General features: G+C 34.0%; 1 protein-coding gene across 5 annotated transcripts in view; it reads right to left on the bottom strand.

The window, feature by feature from the left end:
- ARHGAP12 (Rho GTPase activating protein 12) overlaps positions 1–25,471 on the bottom strand; it is a 114,307-nt gene that overhangs the window by 8,489 nt on the left and 80,347 nt on the right. For all 5 annotated transcript variants that reach the window (XM_019731496.2, XM_019731493.2, XM_019731495.2 and 2 more), the window contains 5 exons: positions 17,638–17,719; positions 12,586–12,687; positions 10,126–10,224; positions 6,736–6,838; positions 5,226–5,342 (listed from right to left, as the gene is read on the bottom strand). In XM_019731496.2, coding sequence (XP_019587055.2) covers positions 5,226–5,342; positions 6,736–6,838; positions 10,126–10,224; positions 12,586–12,687; positions 17,638–17,719 — 503 coding nt within the window. The remainder of the gene's footprint in view (positions 1–5,225; positions 5,343–6,735; positions 6,839–10,125; positions 10,225–12,585; positions 12,688–17,637; positions 17,720–25,471) is intronic.

Genomic DNA, 25,471 nt, shown 5'->3' with positions numbered 1-25,471 from the left:
AGAAGCAAATAGAACACCTAATTACCTCAATCCCAACAGGCCTTCTCCAAGGCACATTGTATTGAAGCTGTCTAAAATCAATGACAAAGAAAGAATCCTCAAGGCAGCCAGGGAAAAGAAGATGGTAACCTAAAAGGAAAGCCCATTAGATTATCATCAGATTTTTCAGCAGAAATTCTACAAGCCAGGAGGGAGTGGAACCAAGTATTCAAACTATTGAAAGAGAGAAATTATGAGCCAAGAATAATATATCCAGCAAAAATATCCTTTAGATATGAAGGAAGAACATACCTTTCCAGACATACAGAAGCTGAGGGAATTTTCTAATATACAACCTGCACTACAAGAAATACTAAAGGAGGCTATTTGACCACCATCAAGAGGGACAATTTGTGGTAACCAAAACATAAAAAGGGGGAGAGTAAAGGCCTGAACCGGAATATGGGAATGGAGAAAGCAAGCATGCTGAAGAAAATGGAATACTCTAAATATCAAACTTTCTTTTACATAAACTTAAGGGTAACCATTCAAAAAAAATCCAGAACTGAAATATATACTGTAATAAAAGAAGAAACAGAGGGAAACATCACAGAATACCACCACAAAGAAATAACAGACAACAACAAAAAGGCAAAGAAACAATGGAGACACAGCCTTACCAGAAAACTAAAGATAGAATGACAGGAAATCCTCACATATCAATAATCACCCTAAATGTAAATGGACTGAACTCACCAATAAAAAGGCACAGAGTAGCAGATTGGATCAAACAATAAACCCAACCATACGCTGTCTCCAAGAGACACATCTCAGCTACAAGGACAAGCATAGACTCAAAGTGAAAGGGTGGAAATTGACACTCCAAGCAAATGGTACCCAGAGAAAATCAGGTGTAGCCATAATAATATCAGATGAAACAGTCTTCAGGGTGAAAAAGATAACAAGAGACAAAGATGGACACTTCATAATGGTAAAGGGGACTATACAACAAGAAGACATAACAGTCATCAATATTTATGCCCCCAATCAGGGAGCACCGAAATATACCAAGCAACTACTAATAGAACTAAAGGGAGAAATGACCAAAACACAATTATACTAGGGGACTTAAATACATCATTGACAGCTATGGATTATCATCAAAACAGAAAATAAATAACGAAATAACAGCCGTAAATGACACATTTGATGAAATGGACATAATTGACATATATAGAGCACTTCATCCTAAATCATCAGACTATACATTCTTTTCTAGTGTACATGGAACATTCTCAAGGATAGACCATATATTGGGACATAAAATCAGCCTCAGCAAATTTAAGAAGATTGAAATCATACCAAGCATATTCTCTGATCACAAGGTTTTGAAATTGGATATCAACTGCAAAAAGCAGGAAAAAACACAAATACATGGAGATTAAACAATATACTTATAAAGAACGACTATGTCAAAGAAGAAATTAGAGGAGAGATCAAAACATACATAGAAACAAATGACAATGAAAATACATCCTACTAAAATTTTTGGGATGCAGCGAAAGCAGTTTTAAGAGGGAAATTTATATCATTACAGGCCTATCTCAAGAAACAAGAAAAATCCCAAATAAATAACCTCAGGTTACACCTTAAAGAACTAGAAAAAGAAGAACAAGTGAAACCCAAGGTCAGCAGAAGAAAGGAAATAACAAAAATTAGAGCAGAACTAAATGAAATAGAGAACAAAAAGACAATAGAAAAAATTAATGTGACAAAGAGCTGGTTCTTTGAAAAGATTAACAAAATTGACAAACCCTTGGCTAGACTCACTAACGAAAAAAGAGAGAAGACACTAACAAAATCAGAAACGAAAAAGGGGAAGTTATCACGGACACCACAGAAATACAAAGGATCATCCAATAATACTATGAAGGACTATATGCCACCAAATTCAATAACCTAGAAGAAATGGACAAGGTCTTAGAAACATATAGCCTTCCAAGACTGAACCATGAAGAACTGGAAAATCTGAACAGAGCGATCACCAGTAAGGAAATTGAATCAGTCATCCAAAACCTTCCCAAAAGCAAAAGGCCTGGACCAGATGGCTTCACTAGTGAATGCTACCAAACCTTCAAAGAGGATCTAATACCAATCCTGCTCAAACTCTTCCAAAAAATTGAAGAAGAGACAGTACTCCCTAACTCATTCTATGAGGCCAACATTACCCTGATACCAAAACCTGGTAAGGATCACACACAAAAAGAAAACTACAGACCAATATCTCTGATGAATACAGATGCAAAAATCCTAAACAAAATTCTAGCAAATTGAATACAACAATGCATTAAAAAGATTATTCATCACAACCAAGTGGGGTTCATCCCCGGGGCACAGGATGGTTCAACATCCGCAAATCCATCAATGTGATACATCACATAAACAAAATAAAGGACAAAAATCATATGATTATATCAATTGATGCAGAAAAAGCATTTGACAAGATACAACATCCATTTATAATTAAAACACTTAATAAAATAGGTATAGAAGGAAAATACCTTAACATAATAAAGGCCATATATGACAAGCCCTCAGCTAATCTCATAATTAACAGTGGAAAACTGAAGCCCTTTGCTCTACGTTCAGGAACACGACAGGGCTGTCCCCTATCACCACTGCTTTTCAACATAGTGTTGCAAGTCCTTGCCAGAGCAATCAGGCAAGAGAAAGAAATAAAAGGCATCCAAATTGGGAATGAAGAAGTTAAATTATCACTCTTTGCAGATGACATGATACTATATATAGAAAATCTAAAGACTCCACCAAAAAGCTATTAGAAACAATCAACGAATACAGTAAAGTTGCTGGCTACAAAATCAACGTACAAAAGTCCATTGCTTTCCTATATACTAACAATGAAATCTCAGAAAAAGAAATACAAAAAACAATTCCTTTTGCAATTGCAGCAAAAAGAATAAAATACCTAGGAATAAACTTAACCAAGGATGTGAAGGACCTATATGCTGAAAACTATAAGACATTTTTGAAAGAAATTGAAGAAGACACAAAGAAATGGAAAGACATTCCGTGCTCATGGATTGGAAGAATCAACATAGTTAAAATGGCCATATTACCCAAAGCAATATACAGATTTCATGCAATCCCCATCAAAATCCCAATGACATTTTTTAAAGAAATAGAACAAAAAATCATCAGATTTGTTTGGAACCACAAAAGACCCCGAGTAGCCAAAGCAATCTTAAGAAAAAAGAACAATAATGGAGGTATCACACTCCTTGACTTTAGCTTGTACTACAGGGCTACAATAATCAAAACAGCATGGTATTGGCAGAAAAACAGACACATAGACCAATGGAATAGAATTAAAAACCCAGAAATAAAACCACATAAATATGGACAGATAATTTTTGACAAAGAACCTAAAAACATACAATGGAGGAAAGACAGCCTCTTCAATAAGTGGTGATGGCAGAATTGGATAGCCACGTGCAAAAGAATGAAACTGGACTGCTACCTGTCACCATGTATCAAAATTAATTCCAAATGGATCAAAGCCTTAAGCATAAGACCTGACAAAATAAACTGCATAGAAGAAAACGTAGGTACTAAACTTATGGACCTTGGGTTCAAGGAGCAGTTTATGAATTTGACTCCAAAGGCAATGAAAGTAAAAGCTAAAATCAATGAATGGGACTATATGAAACTTAAAAGCTTCTGCGCAGCAAAAGAAACCATCAACAAAATAAAGAGGCAACCAACTGAATGGCAGAAGATTTTTGCAAACAGTGCCCCCGATAAGGGGCTAATATCCAAAATATACAAGGAACTCATGCAACTCAACAACAAAAAAACAAACAACCCAATTGAAAAATGGGCAGAGGACCTGAAGAGACATTTCTTCAAAGAGGACATACAAATGGCAAACAGACATATAAAAAAATGCTCAACATCACTAATCATCAGAGAAATGCAAATCAAAACCACAATGAGATATCACCTCACCCCAGTCAGAATGGCTATCATCAACAAGACAAATAGTAACAAATGTTGGAGAGGCTGTGGAGAAAAAGGAACCCTCATACACTGTGGGTGGGAATGCAGACTGGTGCAGCCGTTATGGAAGGCAGTGTGGAGGTTCCTCAAAAAAATTACGAATAGAATTACCATATTACCCAGCAATCTGTCTCCTGGGTATCTACCCAAAAAATCTGGAAACATTTATACATAAAGACACGTGTGCTCCAATGTTCATTGCAGCTTTGTTTACGGTGGCCAAGACATGGAAACAACCAAAATGTCCTTCGATAGATGAATGGATAAAGAAGTTGTGGTATATATACACCATGGAATACTATTCGGCGGTAAGAAAAGATGATATAGGAACATTTGTGACAACATGGATGGATCTTGAGAGTATAATGCTAAGCGAAATAAGTCAGACAGAAAAAGCAGAGAACCATATGATTTCACTGATATGTGGTATATAAACCAAAAACAACAAAAGAACAAGACAAACAAATGAGAAACAAAAACTCATAGACACAGACAATAGTTTAGTGGTTACCAGAGGGTAAGGGGGGTGGGAGGGTGGGAGATGAGGGTAAGGGGGATCAAATATACGGTGATGGAAGGAGAACTGACTCTGATTGGTGAACACACAAAGGGATTTATAGATGATGCCATACAGAATTGTACACCTGAAATCTATGTAATTTCACTAACAACTGTCACCCCAATAAATTTTTTTAAAAATGTATACGTTAAAAAAAACACCATACACTAATTTTTAAATTAATGTGAGAACTGAAGGCAACAATCAAGAATAAAATTATTTGTTCAATATTTTTCTTCTTTCTACTGTGTTAGTGATTGTTGATTCAAAATTTCGTCTGATCTGTGGATCTCAAAACTAAAAATCTTTATTGTCATGTCTTCTAAAATTCTGTCACCCATCCCATCACATCGGTGGTTCCTCTGGTACCACCTAAAAACTTAGTTTGGTAGTTATGTCTACTCGATGGCCTAGTTAAAATAAACTGTACATGTGCATTAAAAAAAGCAATTTTAATTACTCCAATGTATTTTAATCACTGAACCTGATAACTTTATGAATAATGAGTAAGAACATTCTTACTCTTTGGAAATTTTTCAGTCTTTAATTTAAAATGCCTTATTTCTGATTTTGGCCAAAGTTCATTATTATAAACATTACATCTACCTACCTTTAATATAACCTTTTTCACGAACAGCTTGCAAAGTGGGGCGCCGTGTAAGAAACTTCTTCAAGTTTTTCTTGGTTTTTTTCTGTTCTGAAGAATCTATGCTAGACACTTTCATGGCTTAAAACAAACAGACAGTAAACGTTACAAGAAATAGAAACTTTTTTCCACCTAGCACTCAAAATATATTAATCTCATATGTAAAAATCATAACATAAATTCAGTTATTCTAACTTTACTATGGTTTAAGAGTAACATATGAAGAATCAAACTAACACAGACCCAATTTCAAAGTGACAAACAAAACATTTCATTTTTATCACTAAATAATGACCACAAATTACCTTCTTTAGTATATGTGCCAAAACATCCCTAAATTATTCTAATTTATATTCATTATTTCATAAATAATACAACTTATCTTCCTTGATACTCCATCAGTTATAGAACGGGAAATGACCAGCAAAAAAGAAAATCATAAAACATAAACAACAAAAAATCCCTACCCTTTCCTATCCTTACTGAACTAGGAGTTGAGAGAGACTGAGAACGAAAGAGAGATCCATATTTTACATATACATTATAATTATTTGTAGTTAGGGTAAGTCTTATCATAATCATCTGTACTGAGCTAAGAATACTGAAAAATGTTCTACATTGCCTTTAGTCCTGATTTCTTTCTCAATTACAATGACAAAAATTCAAAAAGTAAATTTCTGGAAAATAATTATATTTGAGGAAACAATATATTAATAAAGAATTAAAATAAAATTTTCATGTATTTACATTGTTATATGGTGACAATGTCACTAATAGGCCTAAACTTCATTAGAATGAGGGAAAAGAAAAGCAGAACTGATTTTCTAATCATTCAGTTACTTTGGAGTGAAAAAAAATTCTCAGTTACATGTGAATTTGTTAAAACAGATTTAACAAACTTCAGAGTCATAGTTAATGGCTTATATAAACCATGTAATTCACAAGAGGCCTGCATTAGACAACGTTATTCTTAAAATCACTGGGTTTAGCTCTGGTCCTTTCTGTATATATAATCTGGAGACATGAGTGTGTGCAGCTGCACTTGCACAGATATATCCTAGTCCAGAGACGCTACCTGGTGTTCCGTACAGAACCATGGTACATATCCCATGACTTTTCACTTCTTAAGGTGTAAGATTCTATCAAGAATCTTAAACAGTAATTACATATTTTTAAATCAATAAAGTTTAGTTTCCTAGAGACCTCAATAGAAATGCAATCTAATACATTTTTTCTCTTGAAGTATCACAATATCTCAAAATTAATATGATGACATAGGAACGCATAGGATGAGGCTGAAAAATGACAGTGAGTTAACAAGGAGAATAACGAAACACTGAGATTGCAAGATCTTATAACTTTTCTTGTAAGACTGAAGAGTGCACTCAGCTTTCATGTATTTATTTAAAATCTTTGAAAAGCTAAGAGAATGAGCTCATTCAAACCACTACCAAATAGAGAAAGAATAACTTACAACGAAGTTTTTTAGTATCCTTATGGTCCTTTTCTTTATCCTGCTTTTCTATTCCTGGTGAATCTGGGATCTCCTCTTCAATTGCTTCATCAGTTTCTATTGTCTATTGGTTAGAGATTTCCCAAACACACATTACTTTTGATATTACTTTACGTATAACAGCATATTTCTCAGAATGATCAGTTGTTGACTCTTCCAAATAATTTTAAGGAACCAATTAATACTATATAGTATGTTTATATAGAGAGTTGCTAACTAAGTCATTTAAAATATTCTTTTCCTCCAGGTGGCATTAATTCTGAATTTAAAAAAAATTACTGATAATTCACAGGACAATGGGTTTACACTGATAATAAGGCAATCTTGCCTCATTTTGAGCAACTGCTTAGGCATGACAGTGGTGACAGTCAAAAGGTCAGGCTACAGTCTGTGGTGATAGAACAGGATGAAGCTAATTCTGTTAAAACAGTACAAGATAAAGCTAACTAACCAATGACACATTAATTTTTCACACCAACAATCTTTTTAAATTATACTTTGAATCAATAACTAATTATCACTCACAGACTCATGGATCTTCGGAACTGAAGGAAATCCTAGAGCTCATCTACAGCCTAACCACAGTCACTTAAAAGATTAAAAAACTAGGATGAGTTCTCAAGCCAAAAACATTGCTTTCCTTTCATACTGAGGTCTTTATTCCACCAAGAATTTGTTTTTGTGCATAGTGTAGGGAAACGTTCTATTTTCTTCCTGGATATCCAGTGGACCCAGCACCACTTACTGAAAAGTTTATTCTTCCTCAGTTTTCTACAGTGCTATATCTGGCATAAAGTATCCAAAGATAGAGGGGTCTATTCCACAGGTCTTTGCATCTATCCCAGTATGGATACTATATTGTATTAATTAATATAGTTTTATGAAGAGCAAGTCCTTCCACTTTCTTCTTCATGAGTTTCTTGGATATTCTTAGCCCTTTGCATTTCTATATGAATTTTAGAATAAGCTTCTCAAATTCCTTCAGAAAACCTACTGGGATTTTGAATGAGATTCAAAAATTCCAATCTATGAATTTATAAACTATTTGGAAGAATACTGTATTTTTACATTATTGAATCTTTTATTCCATCAACATGATATACTTTTCATTTAATTAGGTTCTCTCCAATGTCTCTCAATATTAAGTTTTGTAATTTTCCCTGCAAAAGTCCTGCACATCTCTTGCTACATTTATTCCTCAGTACATTTTGCCACTTTGTAAATAGTACATATTTTAAAATTTCATAGTCAATAATAAGTTCCTCTGTTTTTACCTTGTTTATTCCCTGATCCTGAAGGGTTTGATTTAGAACAACCACTTAATCTACAAGGCCTTTCCTGACCCCTACACTAGGTTAGCCCCTACTTAATCAGTATTTTCATAATATGTTGTACATCCCTTACCATCATAAAACTCATCACATTTCATTATATGAACTGCTCAGTTGTCTGTCTTCAGTAATCTTGTCTTTGATGGTAAGCTCCATATAGAAAGGTGTAGCATCTGGCTGCATGCTGCTACATCCCCAGGGCATAAGGCATTCAAACATTTGTCAAATGAATGTAGCCATGCTTGCTTTCAAGAAATAGCAAGCAGATTACTATAACTGGAGCTGGAAGTCCGTATCGGATAGATATGGACAGTACATTTTAAAAGACAAACTGGGCTTAGGGTGTTGAATTTTAAGGTGAGTCACAGAAGGTTTCTGAGCAGGAGAGGATTATAAAATTGACATTAGGAAGTTTCATATAGCAATGGCATTAAGAACAGACTGGTGAGTGTCTTTTGATAGACGACTGGATAAAGAAGATGTGGTACATACATACAATGGAATATTACTCAACCATAAAACAGATGAAATACTACCATTTGCTACAACATGGATGGATCTTGAGAATATCATGCTAAGCAAAATAAGTTAATTGGAAAAAATCAAGAACCATACAATTTCACTCATATGTAGGATATAAAACTGAAAGCAACACATAGACAAACAAACAAAAACTCACAGACACAGACAACAGTTTAGTGGTTACCAGAGGGAAAGGGGGCTGGAGGTTAGAAAAGGGTAAAAGGGGTCCAACATATGGTCTGAGATCTGACTTTGAGTGGTGAACACACTACAATGTACAGATGAGGGGTTATAAAATTGTACACTTGAAACCTACATAATTTTATTATGTCACCCCAATAAATAAAATAAAATAGAAGAACAGATTGATGGGGCATGAGATGAAATAAGGAAAACTGTTCAGGAGGTTACTCTTATCTTAGTATAAACACATAAAGGCCTGTCTGTGGTTTCAGGAATAAATGGAAAGGAAGAAACAAGATTCAGAAATAGCATACAATACTACAAACTGCAAAGGAAGAATATATATAGATTGGTGAGTAATTTGCTATAAGAGGTAAAAGTTGGAGGCGGAAGAGTTAAAGAATACCTAGATTCCAAATCTGGGTGTTTTGAACTAAGTGAATCATAAAATTTTGGAGTTTGAAAGTATACTTGGAGATAATCAAATCCAACCTATTTTATAAAGTGAGAAAAGTGAGGCCCAGAGATAGAATACCTCAGTAAGATCACAAATTTTAATTAATAATGAGGCTTTACCTATAAAGTCTCTGAAAGACACATTTACCTCTACTAAAGCCAGTGATTCCCAACTTTTTCTTCTGTCTCTGTTTAATTTAAAATCGTAACACATTCCCTAAGTATTCACTTTCATTTTTGTCACTGACATTCAATCCTTAATCAGGAGCCATGCCCCCATACGATGAGAGGGTAAGAATATAGCCTAAGAAAGTATAGCCCCTAGTTGTTTATCACTGCTCTTACTAACACAGTTTCAGAATATAAACCTGAGGTTCTTTTTTAGTTGTTATATATACAAGAGGAGATTTACTAGGAACATGAAGGCAAAGAACACTTATTTGTAGGGGGTTGGGGGAAAGCTAGAACACCTGAGAATACCTTGCGGGAGAGGCTACAGAGATGTCACTAGGAAAGAAAAAGTGCTAATAAAGAGACTACAGCTTCATTCATTTCACAATTTTGCCTAGGACCTGTTTCCAACTCACTGAGTCATTGAATAAATACTATGTACTAGGCACAGTTTTATGGTCCCTTCTTCTTGAACTATTTCTTTTTGGACCAATCCCTCATGTGAAAATTACTTAAAATAATTTAAACACTTAAATTATTACTAAATTGACCACTGTCTTTCCTAGCTGTCAAAATATTTAAAAAGCGTTTTTTCACATATAAATTGGAAACCAGATATGAATAACCAATTAGCCAAAAAAAAAACCACTCTGAAGTAAAAAATAATTGACCTAAGTTAAATACATACCTGACTATTGATAGCAGTAGTAAGAACTTTAAACCAATCATTAATAACAGTGTCATTATCAGACTGAATCAGCAGTTCTGTTCCTTGACGGGTTTTCAGCTTTACAGAAAAGGGGGGTGGAAGAGTATGGTTAGTGCTTTAAACCAAATAAATGAACACAATTAATTCAAAGTCTACAAAACCACCAGCAGAAGATTAGATGCCATATATTATGTGATGCAAGATTTAAGTACTACACAATGGGATATCTTTTATTTTAGTATAAAACATTATCAGCTAAATTATTTTAGAAAACATGAAGTTTTCCTCACAATAAATTCAGTGAAAGTCTAATAATTTAGGGTCCCAAACTCCATCAAACAATGGCATAAAATTTTCTGCAATGTAGTATACTTTATCATTTAAAAATGTGTTGAAGTATCAAATCAGTACATTTTAAATTAGAAACGTAATTTATTTGTAAAGAAATAAAATCTATGATATTTCTACATAAATCTGAGAAATTGTTTCTCTCTCTCTGGTTAAAAAACAAATGTAGAAAAAGAATATAGAAAGAGTTAGACTTCCATTATTTATTTAATAAGCAAATATAATGGCTTAGTAGAGAAAGAGTACAGACACTATATATCGCACCTCTTTCGGGCAGAAATACTACTAAATTTACTAAAGTGTCAAATCATGAACTAACTCAGGTAAGAATATTATGTATTATGCTATATATATGAAGGCAATAACCAATTTATGTATAATCACTTTGTTTCAAAGTTTCTTACACTTGATTGAGGAAGAATTTTAAGGTAGTTGGAGAAAGCATTCCTCCTATTTTCCGGTTATAACTGTTTATTTTTTTTCCTAGAAGAACATATGGCAACGTATCCCAAACAATATTCTCAGACATATGCCCCTAGCATAGTTCCTGAAGTAATGTTTAGAAAAGGTATTCCTCAAAATAAATAACCAGTTATGTGATATTAATTTGGGAAATACTGGACTGAAGAAAGTTAAACAAGAATCTCCCCTCAAGATTTCTCAGTGCTTTGATATTTCCAGGGTGTGCCGTGATTGTCTAAGCAAGGAATAAAATATACACTGTTTCCTAGATTTATTTGACTATGAAATCCTTTTCATTTGGAATTAGTTATTCAGACTGCAAGGCTAATTCAGGAAACAGCGACTTCCTTTCTTGCATTTCTTTCTAGAAAGTGATCAAGCCAGTCAACCAATATTGAATATTCAGTGCACAAAAGATCCTGTTAGAGGTTCTTACTTAAAGATAAGGAAAAATACAGTTTCTGTGCTTAAAAAAACAAAAACACTTTAATCATCTAGTGGAGGAAGTGATTTACAGATGGTGATAACGCAAGGTACACTAAAATAAACGTCACTTTAAAAGCCAAAGAAGAAGCATCAGTGTTGTGGTATCATTTCTCATGGGTCTTGGAAGATTGGTAACGTTTAACAAGCAGAGATTGGCATGGATCAGTACCCAAAAAGTGAAAATCATAGAAAGGCATAGCAGGAAAATAGAAACTAATCGAATCTGCCTAGACAACAGACAGGAAAGGACCGAAACATGCGGCTATAAAGGCTGGGCTCCGCAAGACTGTTTGCAAAGTCAGCCTCAGAAATTCCTCCTCTCTGTACCCACACCTCTCAGCAATGCGACTTTGCTGCCCCTCAATCAACAGGTGGACTATAGTTCCCCAAACCCCAAATACTTGGCTGGCCTTCTGACTTGCTTTTACCAACAGAATACACTGATGTGTGGCTTCTAAATCTAGGCCTCAAAAAGTCTTGCAGCTTCCACTGACACCTTCCTGGAATCCTGACACCGCCATGTGAAGAAGCCTGAGGCGGCTGGCTTCCTTAAGAACGAGATATATAGGGGAGAAAGAGGCCTCGCAAACAGCTGGCACAAACATGAGACATGTAAATGAGACTGTCCGGCACCAGTTAAGCCACCAGATGACCAAAGCCTCATGAATGGTCCCAGGTGAGATCAGAAGAATCACTCAGCTTGGTACAGCCCAAATTGAGCAAATAAAATGATTCTTTTCTGAAGCTGCTAAATTTTGGGGTGGTGTGTATGCTGCAATAAATAACTGATACAGAATCATATGCTACTGCGGAGGATTTTTAATGACAAAATGAAAGTCTTTATTTTTTAACATTAGATTTCATACGTAAAGGAAACCACATCCTTTTTATTGTTGCTGGGGAAAAGGCAAGATTTGTGGAACAAAGGCTCATAATAAATAGTCTTGAGATCCAATAACTTATGCAAATAAAGTCCAATCTTTACACCAGCTTTTTTTCTTAAATTATGATACAAACTGACTTAATGATCAACTTTGCCTTATCTAGTCATATTGAAAGACCAGTTCCTAAAATAACTCAAAAAAAGAAGATCCAATGACTACAATTAAGAATCTGAATTATACCTAGAAAAAAATTTATTACCTCAAATACATTCTTTTTGCTGGATTTATCCTTTGAAGCCATCTCAATCGTCGCCCCCTTAAGGTCCACTGTGAACTCTGGTTTGGACTGATTGCTCCCAAACTTCATTTTGAAAAAATGAAAAACCTTTATGTGATATTCATGTATATGTGTGCATTCAAAAAGCATTAAAATCAATTTTACGTTATTAACAAAACCAAATAGACGATTATCTTAAATTCTCACTCTTTCCGTATTATAAAATAACAATCCTTGCTTTATAATTGAAAAATGTCCACAAGACATGAATATATATATATATACATACACACACACACACACACACACACACACACACACACACACATATAGTTCATTGAAAAGGAAATAAGATGGCTCAACTTCCATTGTAAGAAAAATACAAAACAAAAATCACACTAAAATCTTTTTTCACCCAACAGTGTAGCAAAAAAAAAAAAAAGAAAATCTAAAAGTTGATGAAAAACTGTGTTGGTGAGGCTATAGAGTAATAGGCCCGCATATACATGTGGGGTATAAACTGGAACAACTCCTAGAGAAGGAAAATTGGTAATTCTATATTTGCAAATTTACAAACACATGTAGTCTTTGGCTTAGCAATTCCATTTCTTGGCATTTATCCTAGACTAATATGACTATATAAAATGATGTGTTTAAAAAGGAAAGGCAATAGTCTTATATATGTATAAATAATATGTGGCAGATATCAAGTGCTTTTCCACCTAATAAACATTCTCTAAACCTGATTTTGTGATTTCAAGAGTTATTTCCTTATCGACTATTTATGTTGTCAACAACTGCCAATAACTTGTAAAACTAGAAAACTCTAAGCCCCATGTTCTTTTATTCAGCCTTTGGTAGAAATTGTAACTAGAGCCAGATGCTACAAAGCCTTAGCAATATAATGAGGAACTGTGAAAAGAACAGGAAGACAGTTGACATGGGTGGTTTGAAAAGAAAAGGTACTTAACTAGCTATTATATTTTGTTAATCAGATAAAGAAAAGATTAGCAAGTAGCAGAAAATTTATGTCAAATGTAGATTTACAGTGTACCTTGCCATCATTAACTTAAATTTTTGTTTAGTCTAGTCACTAAGAATAGAAAATAGCGTTCCTATGTTACTGAAAGATTTAGAGGTTTTAAAATCTTTAAGGGCTGATAAATTGTAATCATAAAGTCATAAACATTTGTTACAGGAAATCTCATTTGCTAAAATATTTTCAAGTCAAATTAAGTTTGTCATTGGAAATGGATCTTACCCACCAACCTTGTGATAACTTATTCAGTGTCAGTGACTCTACTTACTAGCTTCACATTTAATAAATGGTTCGACTTCACCTTTTTCCTTTTACTTCATCTTTGCAGCTAGCAATGTGGACTTAAATAATGTACTTGTTACAACAAAACAAAACTTAGGATATTATATGGAATTTTTATAAGTGGAATCAAAATTAAAATCACAATAAAAATTTTAACTATTCTACAAATGCTTGGCCTTCTTAAGTACTTTTGTCATGCAAAAGACATTTATTTAATTAACTATAAAACTACCATGAGCGGATAACTTTCTGAGCAAAAATGATACAGTATCTCAAAAGTTAAAGAACTTAAATGTACACATTTAACAGAATGATAAAAATCAATTGAACTTGTCATTTCATGCTCTGTAGGTGGTTCATTATAGGGTACAAACAACTAGCCAAATAAGATACAGCAACTAAATATAAATACAATAACATGATGTGGAATGCTAGAAAAATGCCTTCAATATGGTTGGCAAAATTTTGTGTTTGTCATTCTTTTTCAAAATCAAGTCTCGCTTTTCTCTACTGTAATCATCCTTATAATACATTCATGGCAAAGAAAATAGATTTACTGTGGCAAGGAGCATGCAACAAGAACACATACAGTGACAGCTGAAACAGGATCAGATTTTACATATGCGACAGCAGGCCGATGACTGACAGAATTTTTCCAAGAAGAAAGCATCGAATGCAAGAGCTCAGAGACTGAGCCCTGTTGGCAGAATGACTTGATGGAAAAAAAGGAAGAAAATGACGATGTCATAACGATGCACAATGGCAAAATGACATACAAGAGAGAAGCATAATGGAACCAGGTAAGACCAAAATGTAATTCGACAAGCAGACACAACACAAGCAAAGCTAAACTTCGAAAGACCCTAAATTTATCTCAGAATATTTTCTGACTTTGTTATTACATAAATTCATGTTTTATTTTTAAGATGAATGCTTGATAGAACATTATACATTGAACAGACTTGTCTTAGTCTATGTTCACAACAGAAGACTTGAGGCGTAATAGAGAGAAGTCTCTTCTGGTCCTCTGCCATCTTGCTCAGCCCCCTGCTCAGAAATCCCTTAACTTCCTTCCTTGTGCATGCTGAGCAATATCCTCTGGTACCCCTTTTAAGCGCTCTTACCTGGATGGCCCTATTATCCAGCTTGCCTTCCCCTTCCTCTAGGACAATAGTTCTCAAATAGATGTCATTTTGTCCCCCAAGAGACATTTGGCAATGTCTGGGGACATTTTCAGTCATCACAACTGGAGAAATGGGTGCTACTATCATCTGCTAAACAATGACAGGACAGCCCCCACAACAAAGAATTATCTGACCCAAAAAAGTAATTATTTTTAGAAATTTGAAATTAGGTATAAATTAATTTGAATAGCCAACCAATATTTGTGTGGTAATTTTTTAAATGCTCAAGGAATAAGAGGAATGTTACCTGAGAGGGCGCGTATGACATGTTGTATAACTGTGCATGTATTGGGCTTCCCCCATCACAATGTAAGCTATGAAGACAGGGACCGCGTTATTTACTGCTAAACTCCCAAGCTTAACACAACGCCCAGAACATAACAGGCTTTTATGTCTATTGAACAAATGAGGTGAAATGAGGTAAGAAAAAAGCAAGTATACTTTCTATTACTGATATAACAAACCACTGGATAACTAATCTTTTCCAGAAAACTAGTAGAATGTATCCTTAAGGAGAAGGAAAAACTCACTAGATTTTTGGACAACATCGCAACTATGCAAAATTTATCTTATACAGTGAAGTCGCATGTCACATATGTACATTTCATTTACTTAATTTTAACTATCTATCGAACAAAAAATAAACACAAAGCATGAATAATTTACAAAAAAACAGAACTTCAAATAGTATGGGTGATTTTGCTCAGCAATCCATCAATAAATATATGCCCTGGAGTCAGTATAAAATTTGAAGCAACTACTTCTTCAAGTAGCTCTCTGTGTAGGTTTTTACACTAAGTGTGAATTTAATTTTTAAAGAACCATACTTCTATAACATGACCCCTTAACATAAACCATCCAAACTCAACTGAAGGAAAAGCAATCCCTTCTAATATTAAAAGAAAAAACTGGCTCTCCTAGAGACTGACTTCTCACATAGCACCTTCCAAAGAGATACATAAGGACAATTTTTACTATAGGTGATATTTGTCTTTTTGGTTTATATGATAGCATTAGAATCCCATCCTCAGGTATGATGTGATTTCACTATATAAACAGGATACATTTTACCTACAACAGATTTAGTTGGTGACTGAGCAGAGAAACACAGCTAGGATTCTTTCAAATTCTTTTTGAACAATTCTTATTACAGAGGTAATTAAGAAGCATCTTAATTGGCAATGTTGGAATAGAAAAATTAGGAAACAATCTGTATGTCCATCCTTAGAAGAATGGTTGAATAAATAATGGAACATCCATATAATGAATATTATATGGCCCTAAGAAAGATTGAAAAAGACTATTATGGGCTGAATAAAGTGATTTCCAATATATATTCCTAAGAGGAAAAAAAGGAGCAAGGTACGAAAGTATATGATATCATAGTTTTTGTCTATAAAAGAAAGAAAATGTAAGACATATATTGCATTTATTTTTGCATAAAATAGAATTAACCAAAAATTAATAAATGGCTACAAAAAAGAATCATCCTGCATATTTCATCAATTTTTAATATTTCTGAATGTTGTATATGTCAAAATACATTATGCACACTCTTTTTACTTGAATAATCTTACTCCCTTTTTCTTAGGCCATTTAAATTAGTTTTCTTTCCCTTAATATGTGTTACACAAAAAGCAAGGCAGTCTGAGATTTTTAACTTTGCTATAAAATAAAAATTAAGAATTAACTGTATAACCAAGCATTTTATTATATCCCACATTTGTTTAGTTTATTGAGACTATAAAACAGTGACTATAGTTTATTCATTACATTATGTTATTAACAACATGTTAATAAAATTTCATTTCAAGGCAAAAAAAATTGAATAGTGAAACCCTAAAGTTAAGAATTCATTGAGAATTCTACAATTTCAAAATTGGGTAGCTCAGTGAATTTTAAACTATGTTTCTGCTACTGCACTGAGAACGGTATATAATACATATTAAGCATTCAAAAAGTGTTAGCTTTTATATGTCACAAATTATAATTTTTAGTATTTGTACTACAAATAACTGAGGAGTAATGATAGTAAACACTCAAATACACAAAAAGCTTCAAAATCCTACAAGTAACGACAACATTTCTTTTCTTTAAAAGTTGACTGACATTCATACAGACCCAGACACCTGAATCACTAAGTATCCAGGGGTCAGATCACAATTCAAGGTGGAGCTTGACGCAGTACTGCTTATTTTCTGACTAAATGCCTAAAACAGCAAAGTCACAAACACAGGAGATCTTGAATGTCCTGAAGATGACTTAAGAAATGTATTTGTTCTGTCATGCCCAACTAGTAAGCCTACCTTTCAATTCAATAGATAAAACAGAATTTGTTGATTTTAACCAGACTTTTCTAATTAGCCTTCTTTCTCTGATGAGTCAAAATGTATCTTTTACTAAGAACTTCATTTACTTTTATTTGTACACCAGCTGTAGCTAGGACTCTGGAATACTTCATGAAATTCAGGTACAATACCATCCACATAATTTAAATGTATAAAGCCTTCAGAAAGAAGCAATACTTACCCAACTTGTGCTACTTCCTTGAGTTTTGGTAAAGAGTAAAGACGAACCCTGCAACACGGCCCAAGAAGACAACCAGTTCTTTCTGTAATTACAAAGATGACCAATAAAAGTTCAACTATCCAGGTTTCCTAACCAAATTTTAAAAATTAAAAACTACTGCTGTTATCAGTGTTGTCCTCAATTTATAGTTGCTATTGACATTCTAACTGCTTTTACTGGGGATATAATGCTAATGGAAATCACAATCATTTTATGGTCCCAACATGATCATAAAGGCCCCCAGACAAATGAAGTTAGAGACATAAGTTATCAAAGTAACAATATATCTAATTATGTTTACATGGGACCAATCCAGCACATTTATGATCAAGGGCACTAAAATTTATTTTAAATTTATTTTAAAATTTATTTTAAAGCCACATAAATTGCACACCATTAACAGCCAAGAATTCCTATTCACAATTAAAAATTAGAAAAACATGCTTACTTTACCTAATTCGTTATAGTACAGATTGTTTTATATTTCTTGGTTATCTCCCTTCCCCTAATAAGGCTACACTAGGTAAGCAGTAAATAGTAGGTACATAAATATATAATAAATTACATACTGATTGACAACTGAGCTTACTAAGATGAGAGTTTTATTTTCCTAAATTACAAAATCAACATATATAAAAACTCTGAATACAGAAATGAAGGAAAGGCCCTATTTCTTCTCCTTCAATTCATACTCCAGAGTTAACTAATGTTTACTTTATAAGGGAATTAAATTGCTGACAGGCTAAAATGAATGTCAAGTATGTCTACGACAGGAATTTATTAAGGCTTACACTTTATAGCCAAACATGTGGCCAGTTTTATGAAAACTATATAGGCATTCAAAAGCGGGTTTATTCTTTATTTTCAGAATGTAGAATTCAGTATCTATCAATCATACCTACATTATTTTATTATTACTTTTTATGTCTACTTAAACTTCAAGAATTAAAAAAGTGGAATACAGTTTATTACTACACAATCAACTAATATTTGACAAGAATACTCAATAAATAGTGCTGGGATAATTGGATATTCACATTTAAAAGAATAAAACTGGAAGCAATATACAGATTTAATGCAATCCCCATTAAAATCCCAATGGCATTTTGTTTTCTTAGTTTCAGGTGTACAAAGCAATGTAATAGACATTTACACCTCTCAAAAAGTGATAGCCTCCCTCCCCCAATCTACTACCCCTCTGACATCGTATATAGCTGTTACAGTTCCGCTGACTCTATTCCCTATGCTGTACTCCACATTCTGTAAATATATATATATATATATATATATATATATATATATATATATATATATATATATAGAATTATAGTTGACATTATTATTCAGCTTCAGCTTGAGATGTACACTGCAGTGGTCACCAATGGCATTTTTAAAGAAACAGAACAAAAAAAATCATCAAATTTGTATGAAACTACAAAAGACCCTGAATAGCCTCAGCAATCCTGAGAAAAAAGAACAAAGCTGGAGGTATCATACTCCCTGACTTCAAAGCGACAATAATCAAAACAGCATGATACTGACAGAAAAAACAGACACACAGGCCAATGGAACAGAACTGCGAGCCCAGAAATAACCTACATATATATGGGCAAATAATTTTTGACAAAGGAGACCAAAACACACAATGGAGAAAAGAAGGCTTTTTCAATAAATGGTGCTGAGAAAATTGGAAAGCCACATGAAAAAAAAATGAAACTAGAGTGCTACTTGTCACCACATACAAAAATTAACTCAAAATGGATCAAAGACCTAAATATAAGACCTGAAATAATGAAATACACAGAAGAAAACATAGGCACTAAAATTATGGGCCTTAGTCTTAGAATTTTATGAATTTGACCCCAAAGGCAAGGGAAGTAAAGGCAAAAATAAATGAAACTATATTAAACTAAAAAGCTTCTGCACAGCAAAAGAAGCCATCAAAAAAACAAAAAGGCAACCAACTGAATGGAAGAAAATATCTGCAAACAGTACCTCTGAGAAGGGACTAATATCCAAAAATATATAAAGAACTCATACAACTTAACAAAAAAAACAATCAATCCAACTAACAAATGGGCAGAGGACCTGAACAGATACTTCTCAAAAAGACATACAAATGGCCACTAGATATATGGAAAGATGCTCAACCTTACTAGCTATAAGGGAAATTCAAAACAAAGCCACAGAAACATACCACCTCACACCTGTTAGAATGGCTATTATCAACAAGACAAGTGTTAAAGAGGTTGTGGAGAAAAAGGAACCCATATGTATTGCTAGTGGGAATGTATATTGGTACAGCCACAATGGAAAACACTATGAAGATTCCTCAAAAAATTAAGAATAGAGCTACCATCTGACCCAGCAATCCCTTTTCTGAGTATCACCCAAAAAACTTAAAAACATTTATTTGTAAAGATGTACATACCCCCCTGTGTTCATTGCAGCATTATTCACGATGGCTAAGATATGAAAACAACCTAAATGTCCTTGGCTGGATGACTGGATAAAGATGATGTGGTACATATCTATAACGGAATACTACTACTCAGCCATAAGAAAAGAAGAAATACTGCCATTAGCAACAACATGGATGGATCTAAAGAATATCATGCTAAGCAAAATCAATTTTAAAAAAACAAGAACGATATGATTTCACTCATATGTGGGATATAAAACAGAAAACGACAAACGAACAAACAAAATTCATGGACACAGACAACAACAGTACAATGGTTACCAGAGGGGAAAGGGGGTCGGGGAGGTAGGAAAGGGTAAAGGGGGTCAAATATACTGCGACGGAAGGAGACTTCACTTTGGCTGGTGAACACACAATGCACTATATGATATAGTATAGAATTATATACTTGAAATTTATATAATTTTATTCACTAGTATCACCCCAATAAATTTAATAAAATTAAGAAAAAATAAAAAAATAAAAATGAAAGAATGAAACTGGACCCAGATCTTATACCATTCAAAAAAGAAATTAACTCAAAATAGATTAAAAATTCAAAAGTAAGACCTGAAACCATAAAACTCCTAGACAAAAACATATGAATAAAGCTCCCTGATATGGATCTTGGTAATAATTTCTTAGATATGACACAAAAAACACAGCAACAAAATAAAAAATAAACAAGTGGGATTACGTTAAACTAAGAACTTTCTGCACAGTGAAACAAACCATCAACAAAGTGAAAAGACAATGTATGGAATGGGAAAAAAATTTGCAAATCATATACCTGTTAAGGGGTTAATACTCAAAATACATAAAGAACCCACACAACTCAACAGCAAAAAAGAACCAATAACCCAATTTAAAAAATGGGCAAAAGACCTGAATAGACATTTCTTCAAAGAAGATACATGAAAGGCCAACAGGTATATGAAAATATGTTCAACTAGTCATTAGGGAAATGCAAATTAGAACCAAAATGAGATATCTCCTGACACCTGTTAGAATGACCATCATCAAAAAGATAAAAGATAGGGCAGCCAGATGGCTTAGTTGGTTAGAGCGAGCTCTGAACAACAGGGTTGCCGGTTCGATTCCCACATGGGCCAGTGAGCTGCGCCCTCCACAACTAGATTGAAGACAACGAACTGCCGCTGACCTTGCGGAGGGGCAGCTGGATGGCTCAGTTGGTTATAGAGCGTGAGCTCTCAACAACAAGGTTGCCAGTTCAGTTCCCACATGGGAATGGTGGGCTGCGCGCTCTGCAACTAAAGATTGAAAAACAGTGACTGGACTTGGAGCTGAGTTGCACCCTCCATAACTAGATTGAAGGACAACGACTTGGAGCTGATGGGCCCTGGAGAAACACACTGTACCCCAATAAAGTATTTTTTTAAAAAAGATAAGACATAACAAATAATGTGGAGAAAGAGAAACTTTGTGTACTGCTGGTGGGATTGTAAATTGGTATAGCCACTATGGAAAACAGTATGGAGGTTCTTCAAAAAAATAAAAACAGAACTACCATATGATCCAGCAATTCCACTTCTGGGAATATATCCAAAGAAAACAAAAACACGAACTCAAAAAGATATATGCAACCCCATGTTCAAAACAGCATTGTTTACAATAGCTCAGACAAGGAAATAACCTAAGCATCCATTGATAGATGAATAAAGAATTAGTAATATATGTGCATACAATGGAGTATTATTCAGCTATAAAAAATGAATAAATCTTGCCATTATGGTAAGTGAAATAAGACAAAGATAAATACTGTATGATCTCACGTATATGTGAAATCTTATAAACAAAACAAAACCTCATAGAAAAAGAGATCAGACTGGTGGTTACCAGAAGTGTACGGTGGGGGAAGGAGAAATTAGAGGGGGGTGGTTGAAAGGTAAAAACTTCGTTACAAGATAAATAAGTACTAGATATGTAATGTACAAAATAATAACTGTAGCTAACACTTTTCTATGCTACATAAGAAAGTTATTAAGAGAGTAAATCCTATGAGTTCTCATCACAAGGAGAAAATATTTTTTTCCATTCTTTTCTTTTTATTCTATCTATATGAGAAGATAGATGTTAGTTGAACCTATTACAGAATCATTTCACAATATACGTAAATCAAACCATCATGCTGCACACCTTAAACTTATACAATGACGTATTTCAAGTATTTCTCAATAAAACGGGAAAATTTTTTAAATTAAAAAATGTTTACTACTACTGAGTTTCTGTTTTTCCTTTTATTGCCTGTTGTTTTTGTTTGTGATTGTTCATGCTACTTATCTGGTGAAAAAGCTATTCTTAATGATTAATAGTCATAGTGGATCTATTCTTAGTGATTTATCATTTTTAAGTACTCACCTTTGTGATGCGTAATGCTTTTACCCTGAATTGAAAGTGTGTTATTAAGATCCCTATTCCACTTTTTAAAAATATCTTTGATGTGACTTTTTGCTTTTTTCAACTTTTCTGAATAATATTTTAGATGTCTCTTTTGAATTTAGTGGGGTTTTGTTTTGTGTTTCAGTCTGAGTACCTTTTTCTTTCAACAGATGAGTAAAGTCCACTTAGATTTGCTAATATTGAGATGACAGATATATCTGGTACTTGTTCTGTCATCATTTTGTTATATTTTCCATTTATTTTGTTTTGTGTGGATCTCTTAAAATATTTTGGATTTATTTTTATTTGTAAATTTATTTATACTCAATGTTCTATTTCTTTAGATAGTATCTAGTGACTCCCCACACTGAAAAATGCTAAAATATATTTCCACTTCAAATAAACATTTTTGGTTTAGCTTTTCAAAATAAAAAAAACTGGAGATCTAAGATGGCGGAATAGATACATACTGTGCCTGCTTCCTTCTGTGAACACATTAGAATTACAACTAAATTATAGATCAACCTAGAGAACCATCTGAAGTCCAGCTGAACAGAAGTTTTATAACTAAGGATAGTTATAGTTATCCTTAGCTTTCTCTCCTGCAGCCTTAGCCTTCAAGGTCACTAGGACCTCACCTAAGCAGCCAACAGACAGCGGGCTTTGGTTCAAAGAGCCTGAGTTCATACTGTAAGAAAAGAAGAGGAACAACCACTAAAAATGTTTGATTTAACAAGGAAGTTTGTACCTGGTGAAATGTATGTTATTAATAAATTGTATTTCTTCTTTTTATACAGTACAAAAAATGTTCTAAACTATAGAATAAACATGTGGGAACAAATACTGAATATTTGAAGAGTGAATTAATAATTTCCTCAAGGACTGAAGCACTTGGAATGAACTGCAAGCAGAATTAGTCACATTTTTTTCCTGAAAAAAAAAAAAGGACTAATGGACATACTTTTGTTATTTAGACTTGATTATCTGGCAAGTAGACATTGTATCAAAAAATAAAGATCTAAAAAATAAATCAGTCATTTCAAAGAAAATAAATGATAGTACTTGTTGACTTGTGGGATGTTCAAACTGGATTCAGGAAAGAAAGGGCACTCGAAATCTAATTGAAAGCATTTGCTGGATACTGGAGTGCTGCGGAGAATTTCAGAAGGGTAGTCAGCCTGTTTTACTGACCACAGTAAAGCCTCTGTGTGGACTGTGAGAAGCTATGGGTTGCTCTGAAAGCAACGGGCGGCGTGCCGCACACCTCAGCACTCAACTGCCCCGATGTGTAACCTGTGCTGTGGACAGGAAGCCACTGTCAGGACAGAATATGGAGACAGGATGGTTTCCTACAGGCAAAGGTGCCAGATAAGGGTGCATCCGATCTCCCTCTTTGTTTAATCTGTACGCAGAACACATTATACACAAAATTGGGCTAGACTCAGAGAAAGGAGGAGTGAGAATTGTTGGAAGAAATATCAGTAACTTAAGATACGCAGGTGATACCATCTTATTGGTGGAAAGTAGCCATGATTTGAAACGACTTCTGATGGAAGTGAAAGAAGAAAAGTGCCAAAGCAGGACTGCATTTGAACATCTAGAAGATAAAAATCATGACTACAGAAAACACACAACTTTAACATAGACAATGAAGACTCTGAAATTGTTAAAGATTTTGCTAACCTTGGTTCAGGCATCAATTCAAATGGAGACTTCAGTCAAGAAATCAAGAAAGGCTGAGACTTGGAAGGGCAGCAATAGAAGAATTAAGAAAGATCACGAAAACCAAGGATGTGTCATTAGACACCATTAGATCATCCACACTCTCATATTCCCAATTACTATGTACGGATATGGAAGTTACACAGTGAAGAAAGCTGATAGGAAAAAAAATGATTCATTTGAAATGTTGGAAAGAGCTCTACAGATACCCTGAACCACCAAAAAGACAAACAAGTGGGTCTCAGAGCAAATTAAACCTGAAATATCGCTGGAGGCAAAACTGACAAAACTGACATGCTCCTACTTTGGACACCTCATGAGAAGGCAGGGTTCTTCTGAAAAGACAGTGATGCTAATTTAAATAGAAGATAGCAGGAAAAGAGGAAGACCAAATATGAGACGAACTGATTCCATAAATGACGCCACTGGCATGAGTCTCCAGGAGCTTAGTAGGGCTTCTGAGGAGAGGACAGTGTGGACATCACTCATTCATTGGGTGGCCAGGAATGACTGAAGGGCACATAATACACATTTGTTGACAATAAAAAATTAAGGTTTTCAGATAGAAAGTAGTTTTTAGAAAACTTGGCATGTCTGCCACTACAAAGTTGACAATTTTCCAATACTTAATGACTTTTCTGATATTATTGATTTGTGATTCTGTGATATTATAAAATAAAATGTGTCAACATCTGACAATCAGTAAACTTAGTAAACCAATATTTTCCAAATGACCTACAAGACACTACAAAATTATGCATGGGTAAAGATTCATTCAAAGTGCAACACACACCCATGAATTTTAATGTAACTGAGTAATGAAAGTTTACTGATGGTTTTTCAGTTTTCATTGCAACTAACATTTGTGGAGTTTTGGTGCAGCAGAAATATATTCACAGTTATTTGAGAAGGCTATTAAAATACTCCTTCCTTTTCCAAATTTATCTATGTAAGGGAGTATTTTATTCACATACTTCGACCAAAATAATGTATTACAACAGATTGACTGCAAGCAGAGATGAGAATCCAGCTTATCTTTCAGAGAATCCAGCTTATCTTTCGTTAAGCTAGATATCAAAGATTTGTGAAAATGTCAAACAATGTCATGCTTTTCATGGAAAAAATTTTTGTATTAGAAAATACAACGGCTTTTCTTCATAAAAATATTATCCATGTTAAAATGTACCACGGTTATTAGTTTTAAGAATTAAT

Source organism: Rhinolophus sinicus, linkage group LG02 (genome assembly GCF_036562045.2).
Source record: "Rhinolophus sinicus isolate RSC01 linkage group LG02, ASM3656204v1, whole genome shotgun sequence".
NCBI classification, from domain to species: domain Eukaryota; kingdom Metazoa; phylum Chordata; class Mammalia; order Chiroptera; family Rhinolophidae; genus Rhinolophus; species Rhinolophus sinicus.
Note: the sequence above shows the minus strand (reverse complement) of the source record. Positions and strands in the feature narration are given on the sequence as shown.